Source organism: Littorina saxatilis, linkage group LG4 (genome assembly GCF_037325665.1).
Source record: "Littorina saxatilis isolate snail1 linkage group LG4, US_GU_Lsax_2.0, whole genome shotgun sequence".
In the NCBI taxonomy this organism is placed as follows: Eukaryota; Metazoa; Mollusca; class Gastropoda; order Littorinimorpha; family Littorinidae; genus Littorina; species Littorina saxatilis.
Genome location: NC_090248.1, coordinates 53,783,040 through 53,804,304, shown reverse-complemented (window position 1 = coordinate 53,804,304; position 21,265 = coordinate 53,783,040). Strand labels below are relative to the sequence as shown.

The 21,265-nt window shown below is 42.4% G+C and overlaps 1 protein-coding gene across 1 annotated transcript; it reads right to left on the bottom strand.

The window, feature by feature from the left end:
• Nucleotides 1–12,963: 12,963 nt before the first annotated feature.
• On the bottom strand, nucleotides 12,964–17,182 carry LOC138965079 (uncharacterized). Its single transcript, XM_070337201.1, has 4 exons — nucleotides 14,427–17,182; nucleotides 13,775–14,108; nucleotides 13,355–13,436; nucleotides 12,964–13,159 (listed from the first exon to the last, which is right to left on the bottom strand). The coding sequence occupies exons 1-4, from the start codon at nucleotides 16,558–16,560 to the stop codon at nucleotides 12,992–12,994; spliced, it is 2,718 nt and encodes a 905-aa protein (XP_070193302.1). The 5' UTR covers nucleotides 16,561–17,182; the 3' UTR covers nucleotides 12,964–12,991.
• Between the last annotated feature and the right edge of the window lie 4,083 nt (nucleotides 17,183–21,265).

Sequence of the window (21,265 nt, the reverse complement as noted above, 5' to 3'; positions counted from 1 at the left end):
ACAACAAAACCTTCTTCGCGTGTGATGCTTTAACAAATTAGCGTTGAATGGTTACCGGCTTTTAATCTGCATCTGCATGGGTAACGCCGGTGTAACGATTACATATTTCCCCCGTGGTCCCCCTCGTTACTATACTGAAATGTTGTTTTCTGGCCAATCAGTAAGAAGTGACATTATTTAAGGATGAAAAGCGTGTCAGTTTCTTGAATGTGAAGAAAATGTGTGGTCAATTTTAATAGATTTCATCCCAAAACTCGATTTCTTCGAAAACGTGTACCGAGTGGTTACGTCCCTTGAATAAGAAGGGAAAAACATTTTAGGATGAATCAAATTTCTTAGTTAAATACAAAAAATTGGTTGGACTGACAAATTTGGCCCCATGAATGTAAGGTACCTAAGGTCGCTCATCAGAACTATCGAAGGGTCAGTGTTTTTTTTGTTCAGTGTGGAGTTTATACAAGATCAACGAGCCCGAGAATCATCGAAATATGACCACGGGGAAAGACTGTCATCGTCACACCGGCAGAATCCAAAATTTTGGCTTAGGCTGTACCGGCGGATGGGATAGACTAGTCGGCCATGAAGTGACTCTGTGGAATAACCAATGCTGACATTCCACTAAAGCTGCAGATGTTTATGTATCGAGGAAAGCTATCTGCGGGAACAGCGCACACACACACACACTGCACACACACACACACACACACACACACACACACACACACACACACACACATGTGCACTCACAATGACACACTGACTCTGGCACACACACATACACTGACACACACACTTACAAACAAACAAACAAACACACACACACACACACACACACCGTCCCAGTGCCAGCTGGGTTACGGACACAAACATGCATTAACGAAAGCAAGGCCGGGCCGCTATTATATATAAATATGAGAACTGTTTGAGCACCGTGTACAAACACGGCAGAACGAACTTTCTAGTGCTGTATATATTACCAAAGCACGAACATGTCAAAGTAGATTATTAATGGCTGAAACGAAATAGATATTTGCTGCCTATTAAACTGTTTGAAAACAATGTACAAGCTATGATTGACATTGCTTGCTATTGCACTACTTTCTGCAAATATGGCAAAATAGAATACTGCTGGTTATTTAAGTTTTACTAAGTCGCCACCCACAAGAGAATATAATTTCAGTTTACAGTGACTGAATAGTTTTCGTGTCTTCAAATAAAACCCGCCCAAGCAGACAGCAACTGCACCTTAACGCTGACTGACAATGGGTGGCTTCCCAGGCAGCAACAGATCTGGAAATTATCTGAGGGGCAGATGCCAGTTGCCACAAGTTGTACCATATGTCAACAGTCTTATGGCTACCACATGGCAACAATATGTCATGACTTACAGTCAATCTGACCATGACCTGCGGCATATCATAGCCACTGAGCTGGATTCTTGGTTAGTTTTATACACAGCTTATACATGTACTGGGAGAAAGACAGGTATGTCAGGAGTTGGAAATAAAGATGTCTGTTTAAACATAATTGTCAGGGGTGGGACTCTTGTGATGAAAAAGAGGAAATCCCAGGCTTTTTCTAGGGGGGCTCGGGGGCATGCTCCCCCGAAACGTTTTTAAATGGTACATTAAAATCTGTGCAATCTGGTGCATTCTGAGACTAAAATTCAACTCGTCTGGATCAGGTAAAAAAGACATTCTCCTCACCCCCCCCCCCCCCAAAAAAAAAAAAAAAAAAAAACCCACCAAAAACAACCACAAAAAAACCCACCCACCCAAACAAAAAAACCACTTTCACACAACGATGGTAACATTGTAATGGTACATTCTTACTCCATTACTGGCAATAAGTATGATCCAAGTGACGCCCCAATGCATTGAAGCTCAAAATGACTATTAGTATTATCAGGAGTTTTCAGTCATCACAATTTAACTCTCAAGCTTCCAGTGTTCTGTTCCATCTTCACTTTTCTCCATATCATTCAGTCAACTAGTTATAGATACTGTGATGAAATGGGACGCGGAAAAATAGATTACTCCGGCGGAACACGAAGTTGTGTCCGCGGAAATCCACGGATTCGCGGAAACGTCCCACCCCTGCCTTGTATAGAGGTCTTTGAATCAGTGAGAAAGATCGTACAGAAAAGGGGGACTGGGCAAGTCATTGATCACTGCTGCAGGCCATCACAGTGTGGATGTCGAAAAGCTCTGCGCTGAATGTGGTAATCCCCTTGTTCAGCCGGCTTGATTTCTGTGTGGTCTTGAGTCCTGAGATTGTCAGAGGGCATCCACCTTCACGTCTCTGGGATTGACTGACCACTGTTGACAGCGAGGATAGGGAGAAGGGTTGGGGTACATTTAAGGTTAGTATATAATGGATGCCCTCTTGCTGCAGTAGCGATTATCCTTTGAAGCAGAAAATCAGGTTGATTTCGCCCCCGTACGTGGCTCTTATGGATTTGTCAGTTGTGGGGTAAAACCGCTTAGAGACCAGAGGTATGATTTCTAAAACATGTTTTAACATAATTTATTTTGTATTTTGGAGGGGGTAGGGGCGAGGAAATGGACACATACTTCAATTAAATGGCAAGCCCGGCAGTAAATACACACACACACACACCGTGACACGCACACGCAAACGGCACACACACGCGTATATACATATTCACAACAGAGAAAGAGAGAGAGAAAGAGAGAGAGAGAGAGAGAGAGAGAGAGAGAGAGAGAGAGAGAGAGAGAGAGAGAGAGAGAGAGCAATACATTCTCTATGAAGCTCGTACAGTGGAACCCCCCTTTTAAGACCCCCCAATTTAAGACTTTCATTTTTCAAATTGTTTGTTCATAACCTTTGAAAATCTACCTCCATTTTTAGACTCCCTCCTTTTTACATTTAGTCAAGTTTTGACTAAATGTTTTAACATAGAGGGGGAATCGAGACGAGGGTCGTGGTGTATGTGTGTGTGTGTGTGTGTGTGTGTGTGTGTGTGTGTGTGTGTGTGTGTGTGTGTGTGTGTAGAGCGATTCAGAGTAAACTACAGGACCGATCTTTATGAAATTTTACATGACAGTTCCTGGGTATGATATCCCCAGACGTTTTTTTCATTTTTTCGATAAATGTCTTTTATGACGTCATATCCGGCTTTTTGTAAAAGTTGAGGCGGCACTGTCACACCCTCAATTTTCAATCAAATTGATTGAAATGTTGGCCAAGCAATCTTCGACGAAGGCCGGACTTCGGTATTGCATTTCAGCATGGAGGCTTACAAATTAATTAATGACTTTGATCTGACATTAAAGGCTTACTAACTTACTCCCGTGTTTACAAAGTATAGTTTGCCCACAATCGATGTCAAACGCACCATAAGACCATATAATGACGATATGTCGTCATGCGCGGACCATATACGTGCATTTCAGCTTGTTCTAGCCTCTGAAAAAGTGAGGATGTCAACAACGACACGGAGTTCTCTCCCTTGCGTCAACAGCGCATGTGTTGCCAAATCTATAAATAGGACGATCCAGATCAAAATGAAAATTAACATATCTCAACATTGAAGGGGTCCTAGACCACAATATTTTGCAGGGAACTTAATTTAGCATGTCTCCAGCTGTTGGTAAAGCAATTAGCGTGTATAGTCATCGAGTACATATGGCTTTAAAAATCTGAAAATTGTAATTAAAATAATTTTTTTATAAAACGATCCAAAATTACTTTTATTTTATTTTTCATCATGTTCTGATTCCAAAAACATCAAAATATGTTATATTCGGATTAAAAACAAGCTCTGAAAATTAAAAATATAAAAATTATGATTAAATTTCGGAAATCGTTTTAAAAACTATTTCATCTTATTCCTTGTGGGTTCCTGATTCCAAAAACATATATGATATAGATATGATATGTTTGGAATAAAAACACGCTCAGAAAGTTAAAACGAAGAGAGGTACAGTAAAGAGGGCCCCAAAGGGTTTAAAATCGTGATCGTGATTGGCGTTTTTTGACCTTTCTGTGACCGTGATTGCCGAAATTTCCATTTCTGTGATCGTGATGGGACTTTGCCCGTGATCCGTGATGACAAAAAAAATCAAGTCTCGTGATCGTGATCGTCATTTGTTTTCGTGATCGTGATGGGCATTATTGCAAAGCATTTTATTTTCAACGTACATTTTCCCCTCTATGATCCTCTATTTTTAACAAGATCACAACACTATCACAGCCCTGAAAATGATGCCCAGAATGCACCAGATTGCACAGATTTTTACCTTTTTTTGAAAAAAATTCCGGGGAGGGGGGCATGCCCCCGGACCCCCCTAATTGGCTCGCCTGCTTCGCAGGCTCAGGCTTGTGGCTTCGCCACTAGCACTGAGCGCTTCTTTCAGGTAAAACCAGTTTTGGGACTGTAGCATTCCTGTTTGTTTTTCAAGGCCATGAAACCAGGCGATGGTGTACCTCAAATTGTATGGCATAGTTGAAAATAAAGAATACATGTACTTTTATTTCAATCCACCCAATCGTTTTTGAGAAAATGGGTTTACAAGATTTAGCTCTGGAAATGTGAAATTGTGCAAGTATATATTCATGTGTGTGAGTGAGGGTGTGGGAGTTAAATGTGTATGAGTGGAGAGAGAGAAAGAGAGAGAGAGAGAGAGAGAGATATATATAGAGAGAGAGAGCTGGGCCGGACTACCGGGGGGGTTATGGGGGTTGCGCAACCACCCCTCCCCAGCCTAAACATGTACCTCACTTATTTAAAACATGTTTTATTATTGTTTATTTTATGCCGTTTCAGGCAAGGAGCGACCGTTTTCCTATCTCAGAATATGACCTACCCATCAGCTTCAGGGGGCTTCGCCCCCTGACCCCCACTAGGGAGACCTCCGCTAGGGAGAACATCCCCCTGGACCACCACTGGCAACCCCCCCTCCTCTTAGCCTAGTCCGGCCCTGGAGAGAGAGAGAGAGAGAGAGAGAGAGAGAGAGAAGGCGAAGGCGAAGGCGAAGGCGAATTTTTATTGCATCAAACACAATGTGTATGTACAAGGGGGAGAAATAGTTAGCATGTGAACAAAGTGGACTTGACCGTCCGGAAGCAAGGCAACTTAAAATCAACACCTAGCACAAGAAGTAAAAACAGAGAAGAAAAAAAAATACAGTAAGATGAAGACAAGGATTTTGGGTTGTACGATCATACCGGTCTATTTCACAATTGATTTTCTCTTTGTCTAAACGCGTAGAACACATAATTTGACAATGCAATCAGTCGTAATTTGTTGTCAGTCTGTAAAATACACAACGATGAGTTGGAGAACTGGTCAAGGTCAAAACAAGCACCAATGTACTTTTGACGGATTGCATTGTAAGCTGGGCATTTAAACAGGAAGTGGTTTTCATTTTCTTCAGTTGATTTACAAAATGTACAATTTCTGGATTCAGCGCACTCGGGATTATAGCGCAGTTTATTTACCTTCAATGGTGTAATGCCCAGTCTGAACTTTGTGTACATTTTGCGTATGTACTGGTTTTCAATGACACCCAGATACTTTTCTTTTTCAAGTTCTCCTTTAAACATCCTGTATACATCAAATCTCACACTTGTATCAAGTTTACAGTGCCAGTTTTGCTCAAAGCAGTCTTGCAGACGTTGCTGTAATGTTCTAATAAACGCACATTCCCTACCTACAGACCCGTTCAACCACACATCTCCAAATCCATTCATGCAAAGGAGGCATTTAACTTGTGAGACCCAATTCTGTTTTCCCCTTTCAACTGCGTTTTTTAACATGATGTATGACATCTTTGCATATCTCGAATCCGGCATACAGTTAAGTCTCAACCAGTACTTTACGCTTCGGATATTTGCTAGGATTGACAAAGTGCATCTTCCAAGTTCCCCATACACCATCTGGTTTGGACTGTTTGACGAGATCCCGAGTAATCTTTTACAGGCATACATGTGAACCTTTTCAATCTGTGAACAGTCAAAACATCCCCATAGTTCTGAGCCATAGAGCAAGATGGGAGCAATTTGCGCATCAAATAATTTGAAAAATATGTCCATGTCGTGGCATCCTATATTCCATAAGACTTTAAAAATCTCAATGACACCTTGTTTGGCTCTGGTGATTGCGTCATTGAAAGAGAGATTCAAACGGGCTTGGGTTGTGAATGTCAGACCGAGATACTTGTAGGAGCTAGCACTTGATACTTGCGCGTTTCCGTAGAACCATTTCTCACTTTTGGCTAAATGACCACCGTTTCGAAAAACAACGACATTGGTTTTATTCATGTTTAGCCTTAACCCAAGACGCTTTGAAACGTTATGTAAGATGTTCAGTTGGTTTTGCAAACCCACTATGGACGATGATAGCAGTGCAATGTCGTCAGCGAACATCAAAAGAAACAGTTCGATCTCGCCGGGAAGCATTTGAATTCCGTGTCTGCCCTTACATATTATTTCCGAGGCAAGTTCGTTTATAAGAAACGAAAAAAGCGTTGGGCTCGCTAGACAGCCTTGCTTCAGGCCTTGTAGGCATTCAAAATAATCAGTATTGCCAGAGTTACATCGGACGCAAGAGAGAACAGATGAGTACATTGACCTAAGCATGTTAAACATTCTTCCTTTTACACCAATCTTTAATAAAACATTCCACAAAACATCCCTTTTAACGGTGTCAAACGCCTTTTGAAAGTCCACAAAAGCAACATATAACTTCTTTTTTAGTTGAAGCTGCTTGGTAACTGCTGCATAAAGAGTGAACATGTGGTCAATTGTGGAGTAATTTTTTCTAAAACCCGCCTGTGACTCAGAGAGAATGTTGTTTTCCTCAGCCCACGCTGTCAAACGGGCATTCATAATACTGGTATACAACTTGCTCACACAACTTAACAAAGAGACGCCTCTATAATTGTCAGGGTTCTCATCATCACCTTTCTTAAATATTGGTTGAATGATAGCCTTTGCCCAATCTGAAGGGTAGTCACCAGTCCTAAAAAGGTCGTTAAACAACGTCAAAAGATAGGGGACGATTGTGTCACCTGTGGTTTTTAAGAGATCATTTAAAACGCCATCTGGTCCCGCTGCTTTCCCTTTTTTTAAGCCACTTAAAGCAGTCCTCACTTCTTCTTCGGTAATATCACTGTTGAGAATGTCGCAGTCAAGTTCGTTTTCTTCTTCAGTGTCAGTATGGTCATGTTCTTGAACATGCCTTCTGTCATCATCCTCGTTAAGTACTTTCTTAAAATGATCATACCATGCCTGATTGTCAATAGTTCCTGCGGGTTTACGTTTCCTCCTGAATTTCTTTATCTCCTTCCAAAATGCATGAGAGTCAGAAATATTCAACAGCAGGCTATTCACTCTATTTTGTTTATGACTGTCTTTTTTCTGTTTGAGCACTTTGGAGTATGACTTTCTCTCCGTTAGGTATAACATCTTTAACCTGTCTTTCTCTTGTCCTGTCTTTTCCTTTTTGTACATCCGAAATGCCTTGCGTGTTTGTCTTTTTAATTTTCGGCATTCAGAATCGAACCACTTGTTTTCGGAGATTAAAGGTGAGTCATTTTTAAACACCCTTTCCATTGGTTTAGCAGCGTCTTTCAAAGCACACGTAAACAACTCCACTGACCCCTCTGCGTCCTCTTTGATCATAGCTGTAGCAGCGGCCAGTTTGTTTACAAAGCTTTCAGACTGGATCAAAGTTTTGACCTCTTGCTCTTTTTCTCTGTCCCATATGAGTCTTTTTGTAGGTGGCTGTGTTGCTTCACTGATGGGAGGACGGACATGGGCACAATCGACGCTAAACGTAAACCAGAGGGGCATATGCGATGACTCAACTCTCTCATCTACGGCTAGACGTTTAGAACGTGACGATAATTCATCAGAGACAACAAAGTAATCAATGACGCTATTTCCATGTACAGAAACATATGTAAAGTGTTCTGATAAATCAGGAGTGCAGTTACCGTTTAAAATATGCATACTAAAAGATGTACAAAGGGAAAGTAGCTCCCAACCAAATTGGTTAGCCACCTTGTCCTCTGATGACCTGGTGCAAGCGTAGGGATCACATCGCTTATCGGCGCTATCCATTTCATCGACAGGGCACACGTTAGATTGGTACTGGCCTGTTCTTGCGTTTAAGTCTCCACAAAGAATGACCTGCAAATCTCCATGTTTTTCAAACATGTCAAGGAGACAACACTCTAACTCATCGATATGGCATTTAGTCTGTTTCGTGTTATAATATGGCGACGTGGTTGGAGGGACATAGGCTGCCATGAAAATAATGTCTCCCTCTGTATTAAGCAATGTTTTGGAAAGTTTTAAGCATAAGATATGATCATATTCAGTCTCAACATGATAGACTAACTTACTTATATCTTTCTTTACGAGAACAACGACGCCCCCTGACCTCCTACCATGACTCGTTAGCTTCCTAGCCGATTTCTGGAAGATTTGAAAATCACTAAAGTGCCGTGATAGGTCGAATGCTTTATCCAAAAATGTCTCTACAAGACAGACAATATCGAACTTCAGGATATAGCCCAGAAAATCAGGATCAGGTAGCTTAGAAGCCAAGCCATCGACGTTCCAAGTGAGAAATTCTAACGTGCCCTTACCACCTTCTACTGCCGATGTGACGTGCCCGTACCGTCAGTCACTGATTTTACTGCCACCAAGCATCGTGTCGATACGTCCTTGGCGTTGGCCTGTGGCGCCATGGCCTGCCCCCCGGGCAGTGCCAGCGGTGGAACCCGTCTGGAGCCTGCTGCGTGTCTTCACGCCCGGGTGATCGGCTGTGGCCGTGTACCCAGCACCGCCGGGTTGACTGCTTGCTCCGCCGTCCAGCTGAGCCCTCCGTCCGCCGCCCCGACCCCCACCGCACCCGCTACTGTCGTCACTGGAGATGTCGGTGGTCGGTGAGCCTCTACCCCGCCCCCTGCCCGCGTATATCGGGGTCTGTCGGTTGACCCTGTTGTCTACGCCTCGCTGGGGGGAGGTAAGGGCGTCTACGCTGGATGTGGTGGTGGGGGCAGCAGGGGACTGGGGCGGCCGACAGGGCAGCGATGGGAAGTCATGGGACGAGGTGGTAGCCTCCGTGTTTGGACTGCTGTCTCTGGCTTGTCGTTCCTGCTGCTCACCTCGGTGCTCCCTGGGTCTCTTGTGCAGCCTCGTTCCCCTGTAGTAGGCCGTGAAGCCCTGGTCTCGGAGCTCCTTGAGCGTGGTTCGCTGTCTCGGTGTCAGATCGTCGTTCATGGAGACGTCAGCTGACCTCAGGCTCTGTCTAGTGCTGCGGTTGGCGATCAGTGCACGCTTGTCGTTAGCGTTGTGCAGCTTCACCAGGATAGGGCGAGAGCGCTGTTCGCTATGCTGTCCGAGGCGGTAAGCTCGGTCAAGGTCGTCTAGCTGCCACTCCTTGCCCGTGTCATCGTGTAGGTTAATGGTGTATAGCACTGCTCTGGCACAATCCTGTCCTGTTTCACCAGACGTCTCAGTGACACCGTAAAAAATAACATGGTTACGCCTAGAATGGATACGTTGTTTCTCTATTTCTTCGTCAAGTTGATACATCTTGTTTTCCAGTGCAGCAGTGCGTTTTTTCATATCATCCATGGCTTGTTCACCCTCTTTCAGTTTCTGTGATATGTTATTTAATTGGCATGACATCCGATCTACCTTTGCACTGAAGTAATCAATTTTGTTGCCCAGATTCATTTCCAGTCTATTTTCCAGCCCGTTGATAAGCTCCTCCATTTCTGGCAGTGGCCCTGGGTTGAGTTCGATGTCGCCGCACAACATTAGAAACATGGCAGTCGAAATGTTTACATACCGTGAGTGACACGCATTGCCAGCTTGTCTAGCAGACGGGTGTTTCCACTGTAGCATGTCCATAGCAGAATACCTGTCACTTGTTAACACCGCGCCGATGGAAGAAAAACTGTCACAAAACAAGCTCTGACTGACGCACCCTCCAGCGTAGAAGTGGACAGTGGTCGTGATAGAGTCCGAGTGTTTGAAACACAGCACAGTGCACTGAGCGATGGTCAAAAACACGAGAATACAGAACGTGGTCAGCACGAGCCTGTATGATAAGTCCGTGTAGTAGTCCCACTTGCAAAATGGAGAATATTTTCCCTGTTTTCGACGACGAACTTTTTTCATCAATAGTTGAGTCAATGTTGGTTGAAATTGTCCAATTTTTGCACGGTGCAATGCAGGACACGTAGGCATCTTGTATTGCAAAAATTGCAGCAATTAGTGGTTTAGAAATAGTTAAACAAGCTCATTTCACCGGACGATCAAGAAGCACGTCTTACCAGAAATCTGAAAACAGCTCACCCCCCGAGAGAGAGAGAGAGAGAGAGAGAGAGAGAGAGAGAGAAAGAAAGAAAGAAAGAAAGAGAGAGAGAGAGAGAGAGAGAGAGAGAGAGAGAGAGAGAGAGAGAGAGAGAGAGAGAGAGAGAGAGAGAGAGAGAGAGAGAACAATGAAAACAACATTCTTGTTACTGATTACAAATCATGATATGTATTTCTATGTGTGTATGAAAGAGAATTAAAAAAAATAATAATAAAAACTTGAAGTGCAACAGTTCTCACTTTGTGTTGAATAAACAATAGATCCAGAGGAGCGAATTACTGTGTGCTTGTGTCTACTTTGACACGTGCTTAATGTACATGCAACTTTTACCGTGACCGTGATTTGCCACTGGTGTTCGTGATCGTGAAAACTAAAATCAAGGTAACTGTGATCGTGAAAGCTAAAATTTCCCTTCCCGTGATCGTGATGATACCCCCCCTTTGGGGCCCTCAGTAAAGCGTGCTATGAACGGCCACAGCGCAACCGCTACCGCGCCAAACAGGCTCGTCACTTTCACTGCCTTTTGCACTAGCGGCGGACTACGTTCAGTTTCATTCTGTGAGTTCGACATCTTGACTAAATGTAGTAATTTCGCCTTACGCGACTTGTTACATCGAGACGGGGAATCGAGACGAGGGTCGTGGTGTATGTGTGTGTGTGAGTGTGTAGAGCGATTAAGAGTAAACTACTGGACCGATCTTTATGAAATTTGACATGAGAGTTCCTGGGTATGATATCCCCGGAGGTTTTTTTCATTTTTTCAATAAATATCTTTGATGACGTCATATCCGGCTTTTTGTAAAAGTTAAGGCGGCACTGTCACACCCTCATTTTTCGATCAAATTGATTGAAATATTGGCCAAGCAATCTTCGACGAAGCCCCGGACATTGGTATTGCATTTCAGCTTCAGTGGAGGCTTAAAAATTAATTAATGAGTTAAATTGGCTCATTCAAGTTGTCATTAAAATCGATTTTTCGCAAACAGATTTAAAATTGAGTGCATCATATTCTTCATCATATTTACTCTTAAAATGTGATCACAATTAGCGAAAATAGGTTAATTAGTACTTCGATTATTATTTAAGAAATCGATCCAAAAATAATTTCATCTTATTCCTTATCATTTCCCGATTCCAAAAACATATAAATATATTATGTTGTATTCGAAACATGCTCAAAAAGTTAAAAAGAATACAGAAAAGCGCGCTTTCCTGCTTACCGCAGTACGCTATTCTTGCATGTCTGTTTACTGACTTCGTGTTGCACGCAAAAATTGAGCGACTTCCTTGCTGCGTTGATTGACGAAGCTGTTTTGTCCTCGTGAAAACACTGTAGTGCGTGCAGTTTTATTCTGTGGGTTCGACAGATTGACTAAATGTTGTAATTTCGCCTTATGCGACTTGTTAAGACATAATTTTCTCACATTTGTGGAGGTCTTAAAAGGGAGGTTCCACTGTTCTGCCATTTTTGATCAAGAGGACCAAAGGAGTAACAGTCAGCTGTCCCATGCACAGAGAGAGAGAGAGAGAGAGAGAGAGAGAGAGAGAGAGAGAGAGAGAGAGAGAGAGAGAGAGAGAGAGAGAGAGAGAGAGAGAGAGAGAGAGAGAATAGTTTGACAAAATGGAAACCTTCAAAGAAAGAAACATTCAAATTTCAGTTTATTTTCAGGAGTTCTAAGGAGGATAAGACATTTCCCCAAGTATGAAATTTTATTTAATAGGTTTGAAATTCAATGCCTCTTGAAGATACATTCCTTTTGTTTCCCATCAACTACACCACTACAAATGAGATGACTTACATGCACGCATGCAAAAACTCCGCATCTAGTGTGGAATGGAGATTCCTTGCTAAATTTATTTTGTAAATGACACTAACTTGGCAAAGTAATGCACATATATTCACAAATTCCAAATCTGCACAGCAAGAAAGAAGGAAGGCTGTTTCTTTTTAATATATATACGAGTTGTTCTTTGCTATTGGTGACAAAACAGTGGAAACTTACTGAAATTTTCAAAATGCAGCTACAACCTGGAAAATACTATTCCTGTCAAGTGGAGCCCTTGGATTATTTGAGTCTAAAAAGAAAATGTCAGGAACTTTTATGGTTCGGACAAAAAAGCAGACTGACTGGTGGGGGTCACAATGGAGTAACCTGCAGTACTTTGTGACACCAAATTTACACAGCATATCTATAAACTAATTCTGTGAAACAATTTGAGTAAACTCCATGAAAACAGAGTGTTTGCTGTTTGTTTGTCATGTATTGAAGAATTTTTGATGTACAGTTTAGTGTTGTTAGGTTCAGTAATTTTGTGACACCGTTTGCAGGTTACCTTGTAGTTTGATCTTTTTGTGGCAACACAACTGCTTACAGCAGGGCAGGGATATTTTGGTCAGTTATTGTTTAAAAGGGTGTAACTTGGAATACCTACAGATTATTAGAATCAAATGCAAACTACTGCTCAAATGTATCAAAACAGAAAGAGGTAACCTGCAAATCACGCGACACCAAATTGCCAATACTTGTGCATGTATTACGCTGTACTGGTGCAATCAATCAAATTATGCTACAAATGAATGTTATAAAGGAGACAATACCAACACAAACAGTTCTGCAACTTTATTGTCAAACTTCACTGAAAAAAAAAGTGCCCTCTTCTGTCGAAGTGGGGCTCGGGCAGGATTTCCTTGAAGTCTTTCAGCAAGACGAAAGACTCATCTGGGTTGTCAGGGTAGCAGAAGCTCCCCCCCTGCTTTCTGAGGAAGCTGACAAAAGCCCTGCTGGCCTCCAAACTCTTGACCTGAAAAATTGATACAATTTTGTTTGTACTGAACAACAAAATCTGCGCGTCTGAACATATCAAATGCCAAATATTTACAGTTTCGCACAGAAAATCAAAAATCAAACATTCATGCACAGATAGCTTTCAGTCTTTTTTTGTTGTTGTTTTTGTTTTGTTGTTGTTGTTGTTTTCTCTCTGAAAATGTTTACTTACAAATGCCACGAAGTCTTTGCTCTGGGCCCCAGACGTGTTGTATACCGTTACAAGCACAAAATCACCAACTTTGACGGGAAGCCTGAAAAAGACAGTCAACATTTTAGTTTATCTGCTGCAGAAATACTTGAAGTGCACACATGGAAGCAGTTACACAAGCACAATTGTTGTGGACTAAAAAATTATAACTTATCGACCCCTCCCCAACCCCCCCCCCCCCAAAAAAAAACCCAACAAAAAACAGCTATCAAAACTTTGTTACGTTTGTACGATTACCAGAAATGAAAACTCAAATTGAAACCTAAGAAAAACAAGCAAATAAAGGAAGATCAAATGAATTGATAACATAATTTATAGTCATGGCAACAGAAATCACAACATAACAACAATAACTGAAAAAAAACCATCAGAGGTACTCACTTTTGTGCAGAGCCAGCAGGTTGGTCCACTGCATCAGCTGGGGTGGGCTGGTCATCTGAGGTGGGCTGGTCAGCTGGGGTGGGCTGGTCATCTGAGGTGGGCTGGTCAACTGGGGTGGGCTGGACAACTGGGGCATGTTGGTCCATTGCATCAGTTGGAGCAGGCTGGTTCAGGGCGGGCAGGTCAGCTGGGGCGGGAAGGTCAAGTGGGGCAGGGTGGTCAGCTGGTGCAGGCTGGTCCGGGGCAGGGTGGTCAGCTGGTGCAGGCTGGTCCATTGCGTGAGCTGGGGCAGGCTGGTCATCTGCGGCAACTTGCGCACAAGGTGGATTGTTTCCTGTTGACAAGAATATTGAATAAACGCTGTTACAGGAAAATGAAAGAAGGAAAGAAAAAAAGAAGTGTAGTTAAAAAGAGACGTCTATGGATGGATGAGTGAAACTGGTATTTAAAAATAAATAAAGAAAATAACCTCTGATAAATCCAAAACTGAATACAATTTAAAATGATAATAAGTTTTATGCGCTTTATCTCCAACAGATTTATTATTCACTAACATTTATAACCATCATGCCCCATCCCACTTTCAGTACCTTCCCCCCCCCCCCCCCTGGGTGATGTATAAGATTAAGAAGTTCAAAAAGACATGACTAACCGTTGCCTCTTCGCCTGTTGACCTTCATTGAGAATTCCTTCCATGCTCCACAGAAGTCCAGGTTTTGGCATCTTCCTTCCTTTTGCACACAGGGAAGGCAGAAACAGCTCCTCTCTCTGAAGCTGACTAGGTAGGGATGCTGTCCCCTGATGCCATGTAAACTCCTGGTGCCTGGCAAGGTCTTCACCCCTGATGTTCTGTCCTCCCGCTCCCTATTTATTGTGCCCAAGGGCACAAAGACAAAAGAACGTCTCCGATGGCTGTGGAGGAGTCTGTTTTGAGGCTTCGTCAAGTTGTCTCTGGCATAGACAAACAGATCCTGGGCTGAAGCAATCACGGCCTTGCGTCTGCGCACGGCGAGACCAGCAATCCTCTTCAGGACGCCAATCTCTGCGTCACATGGTCCTTTTCCGTGACGGCTGCCAAAGAAATGTTTCTCCAGCTCACATCCTGTGTCTTGCAGGGAGAAGGATGCATCAACAAAGTTTGTCTTCCCCTTATACTGTCCTGCACAGCCATCGGAGAAGTGGATGACTTTGTTGCAGACTACTCCAGAGCCCTGTAGACTGTGGATGACGCCCACACTAAAATGCTGTACTGCATGACTATCATGCTTCAGATCAGGCGAGACAAAACAAAATGTCTCTCGCATGATCTCACCATCCTCCGGGCAGTGAAAAATGGCGACGACTGGGTGGACCGTCACTTGCTGTTTTGACCAGTGTGCTCCTTGTGCTTCATCTTGGTAAAAACAAGAAAAGTTTTCACCAAAATCCATGCATAGCAGCACCCATCCTTCCGGCAAATTGTCGGCGAGGTGGGAAAACTGCTGATGCTGCCATTGTGCGTTGGCCAAGTGCGCAGCGAAAGATGCCAAGTTTTCTTCCAGCTCTGTAACTAGCTGATCCAGGGGACCTTCCCTGTTGACCAGAGCTCTTTTGCTGGTGGTGGCCTCCTGTCCATCACGGTTGTGATACACTTGGTTCTCAAGCTGCCACGCTGTCCAGGAAACTGGTGCATCAGCATGACTATCAAGAACGTCCTGCAGATGGCGCCTCAGTTTAGCCACTCCACATTCAGTGCAGGATCGATCAATACACTTCTTCTTGTGGAAGTGTTGACACTGATTCTTATCACAAAGTGTCATGTCCGCAACATCATATTTTGTGCCCAGCAGTTTGTCGTGGTGGCCATGCTTTGTCAGGAGTTTGTTGACTGCTTCCTTCTTCATTTCGACATTGGCACAGTACTCGCATAGACAAGTCTTCAGCCTGTTGTATTTGACTGTTTTTGTTCTCTTGGGCCTAAGAGAGGCAAATTTTGAAAAGGAAAATCTTCTGTTCGTTTCCTGTTGAAACTGCACATGAGCTTCTTTCAGAGTCTTTTCCATGAAGCGAGACGGCTCCTGTGTTTTTGCATTGACAGAAGATGATGAGGGATCCTCCCTGGAAATGTCTCCCCTGCTGAAAAACTTCTGAACAGCTTCGCAGGTTTCCTGTGGGAGAGCATCTTTCCTCTTCTTCCTGTCATCATCATCATCATCATCATCATTCTTGCTGACATTTTTGACAAGAAACTGCCAACTGACTCCAAACTTCTTCCTCAAATGGGACAAAGACCCTGTCCTCGATTTCATCAAAACCTTGCAAGCGACAGCTCTTCTTTGTCTGTTCTTCTTTGTGCGGCTTGACTTCAGGTTCTGACAGATGTCCTTAAGTTCCTCTTCAATGTTGTTAGAAAATTGCAACTGCTTTTTACTCTTTGTAGCAAGAAAACCAAGATCTGTAAGTGCAGCCCGTTTCCTTGGCGACTTGATTCTGGCCAAACTGTCAACAACTGCAGCATACTTTGCAGGAGATTCTGGCATGGAGTTCCTCACTTTAGAAACAGCCTTGTATTTGGTGTTCCTGTTTTGATACCCAGACGGACATGACATGGAGGGTGTAGCCAGAGAACTGGACATGGGTGTTGTGGGATCAGACACTGGGATGGTGGTTGTTGAGGAAGCTTCAGTCTGAGCAGATTGTGACGTGGTTGTTGAGGAAGCTTCAATCTGAGCAGATTGTGACGCCTTCTTTGCCGCTCGTTGCTCACGCCGTCTCCGATTAATCCATGTTCGCTTCTGCGGAGTCATACTTGCACGATACTGTTGCTGTCTTTGACGATCGTTATGCCTTAGCTTTACGAGTCATTTTCTTAGCAGGTGGATTTAGGGGGAGACCTTCAGCCTTTCTTTTGTCTCTATTTTTCTGAGCCCGAATGCGGTTCTTTTCTTTTACTAGCTCCTTTTTCTCCTCGGCCATGTTCGCTTTGCACTTCTTGATTGTTGCGTTTTCTTTCTTGCGGTACTCTGACCAAAGTCCCTTTTCCTTCAAACGCTGACGATATCTTTGCATCTTCAGGGCAGCTTTGCTTGGCTGATTTTCTGAAGGAAGTGGAAGTGGTGGGAGAATTTCTTCAGGAGGAGCAGAAGAGGGTTGAACACTGTGTTTCCTGAACAATCTTGCAGAGACTCGCAAAGTTGAGGCAGAATCTGTGGACAAAATGAGGCAAACATAAGATAAACACAACTGAGAAAATTATAATGAGACGGAAAAAAAACTAAGTCATGAACTGCAGGGGTGAGGAATAGTACAGTAATAATGCGCTGCGCAAGCAGTAGTCACATTGTACGCTGGAACTTAGCAGGTTATAAAACTAAGTATTGCTAATCATCATCAAGTGCAGCAGTATAACGCTTTTTGGCATCTACGCAAATGATTTACATACGAGTTGTTCTTTGCTAATGGTGACTGCGGTGGGTGACATCAAGTAAAATCAATTTTTTAAATTACGGGGAATGATGGTGACAAAATAAGATAATTACTGCATTCTACTGATGTAGCAGTATCAACAAAATCACCATGAAGGAAAATAATATGACAGAAGTAGCACTTATTCCTGCTTGTTTTCGTTTTTTGTTCACAAAATGGCGGCCAAAACGGGGAATGACAGACCGGCCCCTGCCATGTTCACAACACATTTCAAACCGACAGCTGCTCTAGAAAGGATAACTGTTATCATTCAACGATAACTTATACTTGGATTAAACTGCACAAAATCTTATTTGGACAACTGACCCTCTCCTGCTCGCGTGCTGCGTCCGATAAAAAACTGGTAACCTTCGAACGCGCGTCGTCACAAATCCGATCCACTGAAGAAAGACAATTTGCCGGCCTGAGCGCCAGGAAGGCAAACACACATTTTTATTTTCAAATCATGGCATCATTATCGATAGATGAAGATATTTGGTCGAGTGAATATACATCCGTGTACCTCGCAACGGTGACTTTCGTATCTGCCGTCACAAACGTTCGCCAGGTTACCCCGATTTTCATTTCTTCGCTCGCGCAGTTGAGCATGGATTGTTCTCGTGCGGCCTCAGTCCGGAAGACGGCAGGGTAAACACAGAAATAGTGATGATGTCCCGAGTTTTGTGTACTACATAGAAAAGTTTGTGTACGGCAAAATTGATGACGTGTCACAGAAGCGAGGTAACTCCGTTCGCAGGTTACTTTCGCGCGAAATGTCTCTGTGCCACCGGTTTCGTCCTGAAAATCAACCGTATCGCATTGATTTTGCGAAAACTGAAAGTTCAGGTAAGTTGCACAAGTTTCCTTAATGCTTACTTCGTAAAATTATTGATGTTAAAGTTGATAGTATAGTTATTTTAGAGCACAGGACTTCAAAATTATCGGGAGCTATGCAGCGACCGGCCATTCTCGAATGGTTTCATTCGTACGCAGGTGACCACAGATAATAGTTCTGCGAAGTTTAGGTGGCACTGGTTGCAGAGTGAATATAATTTGACAAAATATTATCTTAAATTTTCCTGGTGAAGATGCGTTTTAATGCTTTGATTTATTTCTGTAATTTGTACCTGTGGTGTTTTTCTAATAACATAGAAAATGCAAATTCAAAGTTTAAAAAAATCAGGATCAGTGATTAGTTTATCTTTGAATTTTATTAAAAAACAAATAATTAAAGGGGATTTATGTGGTTTTTCTTCTGTTCTTGAACATAGAACCAGTTGTTTGCCTCCCCCCACCCTGAGTTGCTGACTGAGCAGATGACACAGGACTGAAAATGAATCTGGACGGTATGTTATTTGGTTTGGTTTACTACTATTTCTGGTATAATTTCTTAAGTGATTTCTCTGCTTCTTGTAAAACATGAAAATTAATTGTACTATTTCTTTATTTCTTCTTCAGCGTTTCCAGGATATGTTCATTTGCATCTTGTTGGTTTCACAGACTCAGGTTGAGTTTGCTGTATATATATATGTGAGCCTGTATGAGAAAACCAGGCTAAATGGGAACATTTTTACTTTTTGAAATGATATGCAACTTCAAACTTTGACAAATGGTCAAGGCTCTGGAGGTGACTTTCTTTCTTTATTCTTTCTTTCTTTCTTTATTTGGTGTTTAACGTCGTTTTCAACCATTCAAGGTTATATCGCGACGGGACTGGAGGTGACTCCAATGAGTGTGACATGCAAGAACAAATTTCAATGTTATTACAAGCTGACAATTTCTTGACAATTTACTAGGCATGGTCATGCTAAACTTGTACGAAAAATGTTTTCCACACTTGAGCCATCGTTTAGATGTATTTACAAAAATAATATCAATGTTCAAACATAACATGACGCCATCACAATTTCAAATTCAGGCAATTTAATGATCCAAGAACAAACAAAAAGAAATGTTGGTGGTGTTTTTTTATTGCTAGGCCACACATCCATCAATACAAACAAGATAAGCAGGTAATAATCTCTAATTGGGTCAAATACCTGAGCTTGAAATTGCTTAAACATAACATGACACCAAAACACTAAGTCAAAATGCAGCATGGAGTTCAAAGACAAAATACCATCAATACTAAGTCCAAAACAGAAAACATAGATAATGTTTGTGTGTCTCCAAAATATCATAATGAAAATACTAATTATAGTCATCAAATTAAATCAATAATAGAGCCATCCTTCACTGGATGCTGCGTAATACCCCAAAATGCCAAAAATTAAACCAAGAACACGCCCAAATCAATAATTTTGGCATTAAATAATAATAAAACATTGTTACATACATTATTACCTTTGGCAAAACAAAACAAAAGTGGATGTGTTACTTTGTCTTTAAATGAGAGGGAAAAAAGAAAAAGTAGCCATGCTTGAACATAACATGACGCCGTGACAGAAGATAAACTTACATCGTCTGGAGCTATAGATGCAAATAAAATATCAAATTCAGAAGCCATTGTGTGCATAGCGTTGGTAGCTACATTGCACAGTTAACTGCATAGCCAAGTCACAACCTTAGAAAAAGTTATTCTGAAATTAAAACACTTAAACATAACTTGACGCCATGAAACATAACATGACGCTGTGACACAGTCTTTATCAGGCTAAAGTGGCAAAACCAAACATAATAAAAGAACAGGAGGACAGCTATCTACATGCAGTGATGGTAGGTAATTATTAGCCACCAAATAATCTGATGTGTAAACTTAATCTTTTATGTTTGCACAGAAAATTTGCTGTTTGAGCATAACATGACGCCATGAACATGACAAAAGATATAATTACATCTTCTGGAACTGGGTGCAAGTAAGCCATCCAATTCAGATGCCATTGTGTGCACATATAAGGCTGCTACAGAGCTAAGTTCACTGAATAGGTAAGGGGCAACCTTAGAAAAAGGGTTTGTACCATGAAAAAATGCCCAAACATAACTTAAGACCATGTTCAAACCAATTAAAAGGAAAAAAATGTATAGTCTACATTTACCTGTACAAAATGCTAGATAAAAAGGAAAGCTCGATGAAAATAGACTAAGAAACTATAAAAACGGAAAAATTCACAAAATGTTGCCCAAACATAACATGACATACCCTGACATTCATGCGTTGGTGTCATGTTATGTTGGACATGAATTCCCAACCACAAGTACAAACAAGAGGCGAAGCCTTCAAGGCTCCCGTAAGAAATCGACAAACAGTAACACAAACTCAATCACTCCGTCACACATACACGCACACAATAAGCATAGACACAGACAGTGCAAGAGTGGGAGACGCTAGATCTAGATCTGTCTGTCTAGCCTACTGACGGGGACACGACTGCCACTGAGATCGACACTGCGGCGACTGCCCTTTCGACAGCGCTTCCTCGCGCAGACACTGAAAACACGCTGTGCAGATCAACCTGTAGGAAATCTCCTTTGGTATCTTCTTTATCTATTTTTTCTGGAGCCGCTACGAAACCGAACAATGTGAAATCGTCTTCCCCGAATCGGCGAATGCAGCTCGGTTAGAACTGAGAAGTGAATCTATACCACAATGCTTCACGCGATCTGACCCAACCTTGACCCCTGACCTGGTCTACATACCACACACAACACAAACCAGTCACCTGTTTTTACCCCCCCAAAACCCACCACCACCCGTTTTATTTGGATACACACTTTATCTACATACGTGCCGACGAAATGTTGATCATTGCTTCAATACTTTGAAGCTGTTGCTTGGATAATAACCCGGTAAAATTAGTATTTCGGTGTTCAGCCAGTCTTTCTTACAAACAGACACACACATACACACACCCACACACGCATGCATGCACGCACACACACACAGGCTCACACACACACACACACACAGTGACTCACACATATCTCATACATACAAAACTCATACACACATAGACAGACGGACACACAAACACCTTTACAAACAAACACACAAACTCATGCACACACACACACACACACACACACATTCTCTCTCTCAGTCTCTCTTTC